Source organism: Paroedura picta, chromosome 7 (assembly GCF_049243985.1).
Source record: "Paroedura picta isolate Pp20150507F chromosome 7, Ppicta_v3.0, whole genome shotgun sequence".
Lineage (NCBI taxonomy): Eukaryota > Metazoa > Chordata > Lepidosauria > Squamata > Gekkonidae > Paroedura > Paroedura picta.
Window position 1 is genome coordinate 4,629,729 of NC_135375.1, and position 13,777 is coordinate 4,643,505.

Below are 13,777 nucleotides of genomic sequence, written 5' to 3' on the forward strand. Positions count from 1 at the left end.
GGCATCCTTGGCTGGCGTGGGGAGCAGGGGGACCCCCCCCCCCACTGTGCCACTCTTGTCAAACTAGGGAGGGTGAGAGCAGTTTCGAGAGAGACCCTCGAGGGGGTCACTGCCCGTGTGACTCTTCTGGCTGTCAGAAAACGAGAGCCCCCCCCCCCGCCTTCTCATTTTCTCCTCTCATTCTCCCCTCTCACTTCAATCCAAGTACAAATCAGATCTGACACCAAGAGGGGTCTTTGGGGAAAGGCTCTTTGATTTGTTGGCCACCTTTCCCCCTTGCAGAATTCCAGGACGGCTTGCAGGGTAAATAAAGCGGTAAGGATTAAACCCAAACACGAGGCACACCTAAAAGCCCACCGTCTGGTCCCCAATCAGGACTGCCCATAAATCCAAGGGGAAAAGCAGCCCTGACGGACCCCAACTGCCTCCTGGAGATGGGGGGGGGGAGGTTGCTGCCCCTTCTCCTGGGGCTCCACCCGGCAGGCGCTCTGCAGGGGCAGCGCAAGGGAGCACACAGGAGCCGCCAGGCCTGGGCTTGGCACAGTCGCCCCTTCCATGTTGTTCTTCCGCCCCTGACCGTGGCTGGAGCCCGGTGGCATTTCTCTCTCTGCTGAGCAGATTCTGGGCTGCGTCTGCCCTGTGGGTGAACTGCTGAGGGAGGCCAGCCGCGGCGGGCCCTCTGAGGATGCAAGGAGAGCAGGCTGGCTCCCCCAGAAGCCCCTCGTGGCCCAGCAGTGCCTCTGGCCCCGTCCAGGCAGGGTAGCTCTTGGGAAGGGCCTCCCACCTTCCTGCCGGCTCAAATGCCGTGTTGAGGGTAGGGAGGCCACACCGTGGTCTGGGTGCCGGCGGGGGGTCTTCAGGGAGCTTCGGGAAGCCCAGTGATGATGATGGGGAGCCAACGTGCGCCGTTGCACAAGGAAAGGGGTCAGGCGAGGGTGGGGGCAAAAGGCCATCTGTGCCCCAGCGGCCTCCTTCTCGGGGCTTTCATGCCTGCCGAGTTATGAGCCGCGGCGTGATGCTGTCCAGATGTGGGGCAAGAGAAAACATCTGGGGGCTGCCGAGGGACTACTGTGTGCAGAGGATTCTGGGGGAAAGGGAGCAACTGCGGCCCCCTCCCCGGGAAGGGGCCCAGAGGCCGGCCTGCGCCCCCCCCCTCCATCTCTGCTCTCCGCCTCACCTCCCCAAGGAGGAGGGAAGAGATGTATCTGGGGGGGGGCATGTGGGGCTCGGCCTGTGCCGTGATCTTCCTTCCCATAGAGGAAGGGCTCGTGCCGTCCCTTCCAGGCCGGCTGGCTCGGAACAAAAGAGCAATCCGAATTCAAGGTTTGAGCCCCTGGATGCGGGGGGGGGGGGAGGGGGGGTTGGAGTTGGCAGAGTGAGAGGTGCTGAGTGTGGCCAGTTAGGTTTAAGCTATTTTTGTGATCTTTATTATTCTTTCAGTTTAAGCATTCATTGGGAAACAGGCACATCAGACATGCAGCCTTTTAAGTGCCAGCAAATCTGTGATCTTGCTCCTCTGCTGTCCTCGAGCTCCTTTCAGTCCCGCTGTGTCACCATGCAGGGGTCACCAGCCAGGAGAGCTTCCCCTCTCCCGGCCCTCGGGTGGGGGGGGGGCTCCCCCGGCACCTGCTGCCTGGCCGAGAGCCTTTCCTTCATCCACCAGGCAGAGGGTCCGAGGGCCACGGGTGGAGGCCCAGGCCGTCAGCCGTGCTCAGAGTGGAGGCTTTTGCCTGGGGGGGGGGGGTTGCGCCTGTCTGTTGTCCTGAGTGCTCCGGAGCAGAGCTTGCATGGATGGAAGGAGCACGTCAGGCCTTGGCCAGGCCAATGGCTGCTTCTCGGTCGTAAGGGAGCAGTTGCTGGATGGAGGGCGGGACGCTGGTGCCAGGAAGAAAAAAACACACTTCTGGTTGCTCGGCTTATCCCATGTTTGTTTTATCTGTTTTTATTATTATATTTATATATGCTGCTCTCCCCTGCGGCTCAGGGTGAAGCTTTGCCAGTGGTCCTCCAGCGGACCTGGCTGGCCACTCTGTGGGTGAGGGTGCTGGACCTAGGACCCTCACCCATTGGATCTAGCAGGGCTCTTCTGAGGGTCTCCTCACGGAAAGGCCTCAGCCTCTATGCTCTGTTCCGTTTGGCCACTATTTGAGACAGGAGGCTGGACTGGATGGACCCTGGTCTGAACCAGCAGGGCTCTTCTGATGTTCTTAGGAAGGCCTCGGCCTCTCTGCCCTGCTGCTGGCCCTCCAGAGGAACTGGCTGGCCCCTGTGTGAGGCAGGAGGCTGGACTGGATGGACCCTCCCTGGCCTGACCCAGCAGGGCTCTTCTGATGTTCTTAGGAAGGCCTCGGCCTCTCTGCCCTGCTGCTGGCCCTCCAGAGGAACTGGCTGGCCCCTACGTGAGACAGGAGGCTGGACTGGATGGACCCCTGGTCTGACCCAGCAGGGCTCTCCTGATGCTCTTAGGAAGGCCTCAGCCTCTCTGCCCTGTTGCTGGCCCTCCAGAAGAACTGGCTCCCCCCTGTGTGGGACAGGAGGCTGGACTGGAGGGACCCTCCCTGGTCTGAACCAGCAGGGCTCTTCTGATGTTCTTAGGAAGGCCTCGGCCTCTCTGCCCTGCTGCTGGCCCTCCAGAGGAACTAGCTGTGAGGCAGGAGGCTGGACCAGACGGACCCCTGCTTTTAACATCAGGTCTCATGTTCTGAAATTCTCACACTTTAGGAGGAGAAACTGTTGGACAAGAGGATGGTGAAATGTGAGCAGAGTGTCTCAGGAACAGGGCTCCGTCTCTCTCCACCCCAACCCACGAGGGCTGTTGTGCAGAGGGTGTGCCTCTGGGTAGAGAAAAGTGGCATACAAGAACCAACTCTTCTTCTTCTTCTTCTTCTTCACTGTCCAATGTCCTTCCCTTCCTCCCACATTCCCCTTGGGTTGCTGTCCTCCGGGTGTGGCCTGGGGATCTTCCGGACTTCCAATTGACCTGCAGACTACAAAGATGGCAGCTCTAGAGGAGCCTGCTGACCCCCTGAGCCCCACCTCTGCCAGCTTCTGGCGGTTAACTGCCGGCCGAAGGGATGCCGTTCCCAGTTCGGTTCCCCAACATGGAGCTTCCGCTTGCCTGGCATGGAGGAGAGCCGGAAGCGCACGTGTGCACGGGGCCAAGGACCGTCTTTGTCTGCCTCGTGCGTCACATTAATTGGGGGCAAAAGTAGTCACAGTTAAACAAGCAGCCCTGACAGATACGCTGTCTTAGATGTAATTATCATTATCTAATGCTGTGAAATTGTCTGACAAAAACAATGTGCATTCTGCACCGTTCTTGGAAAGCCTTTTGAGTAAACAAAACCTTGTCTTGAAAAGCAATTTGCTCATCGCAACAAAGAAAATTTTTCATAGAGACACAAACCAACGCCACATTGCCACAAATTTCCTATTTCTCCAGTGTTAAAATCAGGTGGGGGAAAATCCCAGGTGGGGAAGACACGGGGAAGCCCCTGCACTGCCCTGTTCCTGCTTCTTCCCTGGACCTCGGCATGTCGGAATGATTCCTTTGGAAGCCCCTGATGGGCAGCTCTGACTTCCCTGCCTGGCTTGCCCCCCCCCCCCCCGGCCTGCTTCCCCTGTCCGCCAGCCCACTACCGAGAGGGCCTCCGCGGTCCCCAGCCCTGCGCTCCAGGAGCCCGTCTGCCTTCCCGGGCGAGGAACGCTCCATCCTTCAGCCGCCTTGCGTCAGGGGGAACTGCCGGGCTGCTCTCATTCTGGGAAAGAAATTAGATTGAGAGGAGGAGAGTTCATCGCTTTTGCACACCGGCCTCCTGCTCCGTCTCCCCCTGCCACCTTTAATTTGGGCTCCAGGGTTTGGGATGTCAATTGGTGGGTTTTAAATAATCAGTTATTTACTTGTTCTGCTTAATGGGACCGGAGCGTTGGCAGACCCCTCGCTGCCAGACGGGCATCCCTGCAGCTGCCAAGTCACGGCCATGCGCCTGCAGCGTGCGCGAGGCAGGGCCAGGGTAGGCCGCAAGCCAGGTCTCCACCACATCCCCCCCACCCACCCCACGATTCCCACTGAGGCTGGGCAGTGTTGTCAGCTGCAGCCCCTTCTGCCAGGGTGTCCGGGAGCGGCACCCTTCCGGCATTGCTCCATACCAGGAAAACTGCTCCCAGTTTGGAAGGACTCTCTGTGTGGATTAATTTGTAGGTAGAAAACAATTTGCTTTTACAGCTGGAAGCAATAAAAATAAACAATGAATCCGTACATTTTAGGAGTATAGAACAGAGCTGTAAAGAGGGGGAAATTTGGGGTTGGATGGGTGGTACATTTCTTATTTCAACCCCCCCCCTCCCCAGCATGTCAGTCTTCCTTCAAAGGGAGTTGGACTAGGTGACCCTGGAGGTCCCTTCCCACTCTGCGATTCCATGGCCAGGAGAGCTTCCAGGGTCTTGGCTTGGGGCAAAGGCAGACGGGCTGCCTTCTCCTGCTGCCTTGCTGGGGGCGGGAGGGCTCAGAGGGCGGCCCCTCAGCCCCTGCTAGGGTCAGGACAGGGGGCCGGGCTCGGTGGCTGGGCTCCCTGGAGCATTCCAGCCTGTGGTGGGTGGGCAGCGATCTGTTGCAGGACTCCAAGGGGACCGCAGAAAGGGAGGCGGAGGAAGCCGGCCCAAGCGTCTGTGCCAAGGCATTGCCCCCCTGCATATATATGGATATAAAGAAACAAGCAAAAATGGATTGCCGTTTAAATGGAATCTTAACGGTGGATTTTGTCTTCTCCAAATTCGGTTTTTAATACATGTTTGTAGCCGCCTTGGGAGCTCTGTTTATTGAGTCATAACAGGGTAAAAAAGATTTGTTAAACAGGAGCAATCAGAGTTCCATGGCTGTCTGGGGAAAGAGGCCTCTTCGGGCAGCTGACGCAGGCCAGGATGGACCGGCCGGGGGCCACTTCCCTCCAGCATGCCATGGGGACCCACCCTCCGCCAGGGGCACAGCGGGCGGCACGCCAGGGAGCACCCACCAGCGGCGGAGTCCGGGACTCTGCAGACTAGAGAAGAGGTGGCTAAGGGAGAACGTAACAGAGGCTGGAGAGCCCTCTGATGGAGAGGCTGATTCTGGGAAGGCTCAAGGGGCTGGCAGGTGACAGTAGGTGAGCAAGAGGGTTGGGAGTGTCCTGCATGGTGCAGGGGGTTGGGCTAGATGACCCGGGAGGTCCCTTCCAACTCTAGGATTCTGTGATTCTGTAAGAGAATCTTATCAAACGATACCTGGGGGAGAGCCGATTGACGAAGAGAAATTTCTCTCCCTCTCCAAAATTGTAGGACTTCAGGGCATCCAATGAAACTGATGGGCAGTAGGTTCAGGAAACATTTCTTTACATGGAGAGATTAAAATGTGCGCTTTGTGGTCAAAGGTTGGGGAGATGGCAACAGAATCAACAGCGTTAAAGGGGGTTCAATAGATTCACGGAGGATGTCTGTGTGGCAGTCCAGAGCCAGGAGGCCCCCTCAGGGGAAGGCCTCGGCATCTCTGTCTGTGTCTTTCCATTCTAACGCCCTGGCAACCGGGCCCTGTCCTGTGATGCTTCCACACGGGCATGCCACAACCTCTGGCTGGGCTCACGCAGAGCAACAAGCCCTCCTGGGTGTGGGCCTGCCCTTTCCCCGCCCGCCCGGCCTCTGCTGTTCTTTTGAACTGGCCCCAAAGGCGGTTGCTCCCAGGCCAGATGGCTCAGGGTTCGTGGGCACCCTTGTCACAAAGCAACAGCCGGGCCGCTGAAGCTGCAGCTTGGTCCCGGGCAACTCCGGCTGAGGTTGCCTCCCCCTCCTGCCCTTGCCCTCTTGGCTCCGGCTCTATGCCAGCCGGCCAGTGGGGGAAGGGAGAGGCGGGCACCTGGGCTCCGGGGCTCTCCCACCGTCCTGCTGGCAGGCGGCACTGAAACCGGGTGCCAGGTGGCCTTTCAAGCTGCCTTCTGAAGCATTTCCACATGATGTCTTCTCCCTGGGGCTCAGTGGTGACGAGGAGGTCTCCGAAAGGTCCTGCCCTTTGCGGGACGGAAGGTGACACTTCTGGGGCTTTTCCACCCACGGCAGCCTTTGATCTTGCAGAAACAAAAGGACAGGGGGCGCACGGGCGGGCTTTCATGTTCTCTGGTGCCCCCGGGCCCTGCGCTCTGGTAGGGACTGGTGGCAGAGAGGGGAGGGGGGAAGGGGGGGACGCGTGTGGCACTTCTGGGTTCATGAGAACAGAAGAGAAGCCCTGTCGGATCTGGCCAATGGCCCCTCCAGTCCAGCAGCCAGGGGCCCCCAAGAGATCCCCCGGTGGGGCCAGGGGCCCAGAAGTGCTCCCACCGTGCGTTCCCCCACCCCCCAGCACCAAGAAGACAGAGCATCTCTGCTGTAGCCAGAAGGATCCCTCTCCACCTGGTGCCTGAGAGCCACTGATGGGCCCCTGCTTACGGCTGCTCAACCCCACCCATCCCCAGGGTGGTCCTCGGGGATGAGGGGGCCTGGTGGCAGCCGCTACACCAGAGGGGAGGAGAGGGCTGCCAACATCCAGGAGGGATCTGGAGAACTCCTGGGATTATAACAGACCTCCAGAAACGGCTGCTTTGGAGGGGGGGGGGCTGCATGGCCTTACGTGGTGCTGGGGTCCCCCCTCCCCTCCCCAGGATCTCCCCCCCCCCCCGGGTTCAGTTCTTTCCCAACCAGGAGTTGGCCCCCTCCTGTCCCGGTGGGGATGGATGAGGCGCTGGCTGCTCTTGGCTGCTCCGCCCTTCCGGTATCCCTGGGCAGGGGCCTAGCTCTGGCCGGACAGGACCCCAACCAAAGCATCAGAACCACAGACAGCTGGAAGAGGCCATCCAGCCCACCCCCTCCTGACAGGTGCTCATCCCGTCTCCTCCTCAAAACTTCCAGCAAAGGAGACTCCAGCACCCTCCGAGGCAGCAGATCCCATCTCCGGACAGCCCTCACCCTCAGAAAATGCTCCCTAATATTGAAGGGGAGCCTCGGTTCCCATCATTTGAACCCGTTGCTCTAAAGCTGCAGCAAAGAAGCTGGACCCTCTTTAAGAAGTCCCCCTCTGGCCTAGTTAGACGCAGCTCTCCTCTCACCCCTCGCCCTCCTCTTATTATTATTCCATTTACTTCCCGCCACTCCCGAAATCATCTCGTGGCGGGTTGCAAATATGTTCAATAAAACCCCCAATAAAAACCCATTAAAACGGACAATAAAACACAACCCAAAACAGCAGCAACATGGCAAAAACACCTCCTCCGCCTGCCCCAGCCTCCCATCCCTCCCTCAAGGGGGAAGCAGAGAGGGTCCCGATGACACTTCCTCCCCCCTCCTCACCTCGTAAGGCCTAAATCCCAACCCCCCTCTCCCCCCCCCACCCGAGGAGAGCCCATGGGAGTGTGACCTTGAGGCAGAGCACAGGTTGAGCATTCATGTGCGAGGGGAGGGGGCGCTCCCCCGTGTTTCTAGCCCCCAGGTCCCTTTGGTGCTCCTTCCTTCCACGAGACGCGTGCTCAGCCTCACGGCAGACGGGGATGGCCGTCGCTTTGTTCTGGATCCCCCTGTACGATTATTCTGAAAACAAGCCTGTAAAAGCAATTCCGAGTACGATGAAACTTGACGTGAAATAAAACATTTAGAGGCAGGGTGTTTCATTTCAGACTCTCAGGCACACCGAGGCTAGAGCCTTGGTCAAAACAGGACGTTTCCTTTGGGTGGAAAATGTTGACTTTGGGGTTGGAAGGGGGGCACTCTGGGTGCCCCCTGACTACGCCATGTCCTACCCGATGCCCATCGAGTAGAGAGGCTCTGGGATACCAAGAGGGCAAGCACAGTGTCCGGAATAGACCTCTGTAGAGTCTTGAATCTTCTCTCATTTCTTTCTTTATTCATTATGGTACAAAGCAGTCCCAACGCGTTTCGCCCACTGGCTTTGCCAAGGGACATTAAATTTATAGTTTCCAGATAAACTTCAGATCAGTAAATATATGTCTCTTAAACAGAGTATAAGGTTGTTATAACAGCAGCTACTCCTAGCTTATGGCGTTCCAGACACAAGACACATCTCCTCCCTTGGAGCGTTGAATCTCACCTGTGCATGGATTTAAATAGAATCATAAAATCATTGGAAGCGACCTCCAGGGTCATCTAGTCCAACCCCCTGCACAATGCAGGACACTCACAACTACCTGCCCATCCACAGGGACCCCAATTCCATGCCCAAGTGATTCCTCCTCCCCCCAATAAAACCCTAGAACCCCTGGCCAGTCTGGCGCTGAGGAAATTCACCTCCCAACCCCAAAGTGGCAATCGGCATTCCCCTGGGCCTGCAAGAAAAGGCCACAAGAGCCCAGCACGGACGCAATCCCCCCTGCCCACCACTCACCCTCTGCCTCAGTTCACAGAATCAGCATGTCTGGGAGTGGCTATCTAAGCTCTCCTAGAAAACTTCCAAGGAAGGAGAGCCTGCCACCTCCTGAGGAAGCCTGCTCCCCCGAGGAACCACTCTCACTGTCAGGAACTTCTTCCGGATGTTTAGCTCAAAATTCTTTTGAATCACTTTCAACCAATTGGTTCTGGTCTGCTCCATCCCCTACATGGGAGCCTTTCAAGTATTTGAAGATGTCTATCAGATCCCCTTCCAGTGTGGGGACTGCAGGTCCACTGCAGGTATGGGCGCACCGAGAGGGGCCTGACACAGCCTGGCTGTTCTGCAGCAGGCGCAAGTCTCTGTCCCGGCCGACTTATTTATTTATCGTTCGGTTTATTTATGGATTCCATTTATATCCCGCCCTGCTGGCAAGCCGACTCAGGGCAATGTTCATTATACAATCAATAACAGAATAGGTTAAAACAGTTAATAAAATAATAAAACATTAAAAACAGCATCTACAGCCAACAGCAGCAGCAGAAGAATTGGTTCTTATTTGCCACTTTTCTCTACCAGAAGGAGTCTCAAGGCGGCTCACAAGCGCCTTCCCTTCCTCTCCCCACAACAGGCACCCTGTGAGGGAGAGGAGGCTGAGAGAGCCCCGAGTGAACTGCTAACTGAGAACAGCACTATCAGGGTACTGACTGGCCCAGAGTCACCCAGCTGGCTGCATGTGGAGGAGGAGCGGGGAATCAAACCTGATTCTCCTGCATAGTGCAGCACACTTAACAGCGACCTCACTGGCTCTCGGAGCACAGAGATTGAAACAGTCAACTAAAACGCATCCAGAAGCACCTTTTAAAGACCCACAAGATTATCCCAGGTAAACGCTGTCAGGAGTCAAGGCTTCAGAGGTCCTCGAGGAGCCCGTGTCCCTCCTTCCTGAAGGATATTAAGCATTGGTCAAGTGCTAATATCCCGAAGGTTAGCAGAGTTCCTTGGTTTGGCATTCAGCCCAGCGCGCGAGCAGAGGCGGTGAAGCTCTGCCCTCTCAGAGAGCCAGTTTGGTGTCGTGGTTGGGAGTGCGGACTTCTAATCTGGCATGCCAGGTTCGATTCTGCGCTCCCCCACATGCAGCCAGCTGGGTGACCTTGGGCTCGCCACGGCACTGATAAAACTGTTCTGACCGGGCAGTGATATCAGGGCTCTCTCAGCCTCACCCACCCCACAGGGTGTCTGTTGTGGGGAGAGGAAAGGGAAGGCGACTGTAGGCCGCTTGGAGCCTCCTTCGGGTAGGGAAAAGCGGCATATAAGAACCAACTCTTCTTCTTCTTCAGTAATCTCAGGGCTCTCTCAGCCTCCCCTCCCTCACAGGGTGTCTGTTGTGGGGAGAGGAATGGGAAGGCGACTGTAAGCCGCTTTGAGCCTCCTTCGGGTAGGGAAAAGCGGCATATAAGAACCAACTCTTCTTCTTCTTCTTCTTCTTCTTCTTCAGTGCTTGGGGGGCCACAGTGGGAGGGCTTCTGGAGCTCTGGTCCTGCTGGTGGACCTCCTGAGGGCCCCTGCGTTTGGGCCACTGGGTGACACCAAGTATTGGACTTGAGGGGCCATTGGCCTGATCCAACATGACTTCTGTTACATTTTAATGTCTGGGACAGAGATGCTCTGTTTTTTGGTGTTTGGGGAGCAATGAGGGGAGGGCTTCTGGAATTCTGGTCCTGCTGGTGGACCTCCTGATGGGCCGTGGGATTTGGCCAGTGTGGGACACAGAGTGCTGCCCTGGAGGGCCCCTTCCCTGATCCAACACGGCTTCTCTTATGTGCTTCTTATGCCTTCCACCTTTCTCCCCATTCACCTGTTGCTCTTGTGTTTGCTTCTGCAGATGTCGCTCCCTGTGCCATCCACATGCTATGTGGTGCTTGCTGCAGTGGTGGTAGTGTATGCTCAGAGGCACAGTCAGCAAGGTAAGTCCTTCTCCCCCCCACCCCCCCACGAAAGATGTATACAATCTGAAGAGAAAACGTTTCTTGTTCTTGATTTCAGTTTTATTTGTTATTGTTTTGCTGGTCACTTGGCTGAATAAATCCCTCCCTGCCCAGTTCTCTGGACTCCACGGAGTAGGCAGCACCACGGCAGTTCATGATCTGTCCAGCAGCAATGTCCGTCCATCTCTGAGGGGTCTTTTGCATGTCCCAGATGTACCCGGAGTCACACAGAGTTCTGTGTGTGGCATGAAAGATGGTGTGGGGATGCATTGTTAACTGGCCCATTGGTAACATGATCTGCTCTTGCACAAGAAATGCCAGGTGGGTCAGTGGGGAAAGTCCACTCCCCATCCCACAGGTGACTTCCACAGCTTGACATCTGTAGCTGGCAAAATTTTGGAACAAATAATCAAACACTCGGTCCTTGAGCAGCTGGAACTGAGAGCTGTGATTTCTAAGACTTAGGATGAGTTTCGCAAGAAACAAGTAATGTCAGACCAACCTTATCTCTTTTTTCGAGAAAGTGACTACCTTGCTGGATCAGGGGAATGCCTGGACATAGTTTATCTGGATTTCAGTAAAGCTTTTGATAAGGTTATATTCTTGTTGACAAGTTGGTAAAGTGCGGTATGGATCCTAATTCTGTCAGGGGGAACAATAACTGGTTGACAAATCGTACCCAGCGGGTACTTGTTAATGGTTCAGCATCTTCTTGGAAAAGAGTGACAAGTGGAGTACCCCAAGGAGCTGTCCTGGGGCCTGTGTTGTTCAACATAATTATAAATGATTTGGATGAGGGATTAGAGGGGATACTTATTAAATTGGCAGATGATACCAAACTGGGAGGGGTCGCAAACACGACTGAAGACAGCAACAGAATACAGGACGATCTTCATAGGCTCGAGAAGTGGCCTAAACTGAATAAAATGAAGCTCAATAGGGACAAATGTAAAGTTCTGCATTTAGGTAGGAAAAACCAAAGTCACCAATATAAGATGTGCGAAAAGGATCTAGGAGTCTTAATAGACCATACGTTGAACAAGAGTCAGCAGTGTGACTCAGTGGCTAAAAAGGCAAATGGGATTTTGGGCTGTATCAAACGGAGTATCGTGTACAGATCACAGGAGGTGATGGTACCACTTTACTCTGCTCTGGTTCGGCCTCACAGGAGTCCTGGGTTCAGTTTTGGGCATCCCAATTGAAGAGGGATGTAGACAAAATGGAGCATGTCCAGAGGAGGGCAACAAAGATGGTGAGGGGTTTGGAGACCATCACGTAGGAGGAAAGGTTGGGGGAGCTTGGTCTGTTTAGCCTGGAGAGGAGGCGACTGAGAGGGGATCAAGTATTTAAAAGGGTGCTATATGAAGGATGGAGCAGAGTTGTTCTCTCTTGCCCGAGAGGGACAGACCAGAACGAATGGGATGAAATTAATTCAAAAGAAATTCCATCTAAACATCCGGAAGAAGTTCCTGACAGTTTCTCAGTGGAACAGGCTTCCTCGGGAGGTGGTGGGTTCTCCATCTTTGGAAATTTTTAAACAGAGGCTAGATCTGATGGCTGATTCTGTGAAGGCTCAAGGGGGTGGCAGGTGACAGTAGATGAGCGATAGGGATGTGAGTGTCCTGCATAATGCAGGGGGTTGGACTAGATGACCCATGAGGTCCTTTCCAACTCTATGATTCTATGACTTGTTTCTGCAACCAGCTGACACTTCCAGGCAATCCCCCCCCCCCCCCGTGTGCTGTGGGACCTGCAGTTGTGAGCTTGGATCCTACACAACCAGGACTTGTGTGCCTACACATCCTCCGCGTGATCAGAAAAGCAGCATCCCAGATAACAGGGTGGGAGCGCAGACTCCAAGCGCATGACCCATGTTCACGGAGGCAGGGAAACTCCCTGGCACAGCACAGGACCGAAGGCAACAAGCTAAGGCCAGGTGCTCTAGGGTGAATGTGGGTGGGTCTGGGGAGAGGGGGGTTCTGCCTCACTTTCTGACCTTGGACGTGTGCATGTAGTAGGACAAGAAATGCGGCTGGGTGTTCTTTCAGAGAGATGTTTTCATCAGCCTCTGAATGCAGCCAGCCCTGCCATGGAGGAGTCTGTTTGAAACAGCAGCCTAATTACAGGCTCCACTCTTGTCTCATGGACTGGCCGCTCAAAAGACATGGGGAGGAGAGAACGAGAGAACGGCGCAATGAGGAGGCCTGTGGCTCCTTCTAGACTAGACTGACCTCCAAGTTAGATTGCTGCAATGTGCTCAAGGTGGGGCGTCCCTTGACCAGATCCTGGCTGACGCAGAGACCTCGACTGGCACAGAATGCTGCAGCCAGGAGATTGGCTGGAGACGGTCGTTGGGACCATGTCACTCCCACTTTGGCCCGTCTACACTGGCTCTCAGTTTGCTTCTGGGCACAATTCAAAGGGTGGGTCATGACCTTGAAGCCCTGTCCCATTTGAGACCAACCTAAACTGAAGGACCACCTAACCCAGGGGTAGTCAAACTGCGGCCCTCCAGATGTCCATGGACTACAATGCTGGCAGGGGCTCCTGGGAATTGTAGTCCATGGACATCTGGAGGGCCGCAGTTTGACTACCCCTGACCTAACCCCTTAGGAGCCGGTCGGACCATAGTGGTGGTCTCCAGAGGCCCCGCTTTCCAAGACTAAGCGAGGGGCACCCTGGGGGAGGGCCTTCTCGGTCATGGCCCCCAAGCTTAGAGCTCTCTCCGCAGGGGGATTCCTCTCTCCTTCGGTTACCATCTCCTGCCAATGGGCAAAGGCTTTTGTCCTTCTTGTTGTTGTTATCATTGTCATTATTTATTACAGGGTTCCATTTGGCACGCCCCCCTCTCCATCAGTGCTTTTACCGCTGTTTCCTTGTCTTTGTGCATTGTTTAATTCTGGTTTTGTTTCAAGGCTGCGCTTTGGATCTTAGTGGTTTTACAGCGTGAGGTTATCATGCCTGTGCTAAGGGGTTGGTACCCCTGGGGCCCTTGTGTCCTGACTGGAGGTGGTGTTCATCTGGCTAGACCCCTCCTGCAGGTCTCCACCTCTCTCCATCTGTGAAGGTGGCAGCGTATTTTTAAATTCTGTTTCAACGTACTTCACTTTCCTTGCTCAAAGCAGGATGAACCCTTGGTGTCCTTGAGCATTTCCCCTCTTCGCTCTAACACAAGGAGGGTTACTAACAACCTGGAGACAAAATGTTCGGTCTTCTTTTTAGGGGTTTATTTACCGGATAACAGATTCTAGCTTGGGGCCATGACGAAACCCTTCACCTTAAGCCTGCGTTCGCATTGCATTAATTGACTGCTGCCCCATTTGCTCTCCCATTTCGGATTATGGTGGGAGACGAAGGCTGCGAACCCCATGGACAGCCAAAGTTACCAACAAGATAGTTTTAGAGAGGAGGA

At 55.3% G+C, this 13,777-nt stretch overlaps 1 protein-coding gene across 2 annotated transcripts in view; it reads left to right on the forward strand.

Annotated features, from left to right (window-relative positions):
- CNTFR (ciliary neurotrophic factor receptor) overlaps positions 1–13,777 on the forward strand; it is a 278,409-nt gene that overhangs the window by 160,969 nt on the left and 103,663 nt on the right. For both annotated transcript variants that reach the window (XM_077346597.1, XM_077346596.1), the window contains exon 3: positions 10,263–10,344. In XM_077346597.1, coding sequence (XP_077202712.1) covers positions 10,263–10,344 — 82 coding nt within the window. The remainder of the gene's footprint in view (positions 1–10,262; positions 10,345–13,777) is intronic.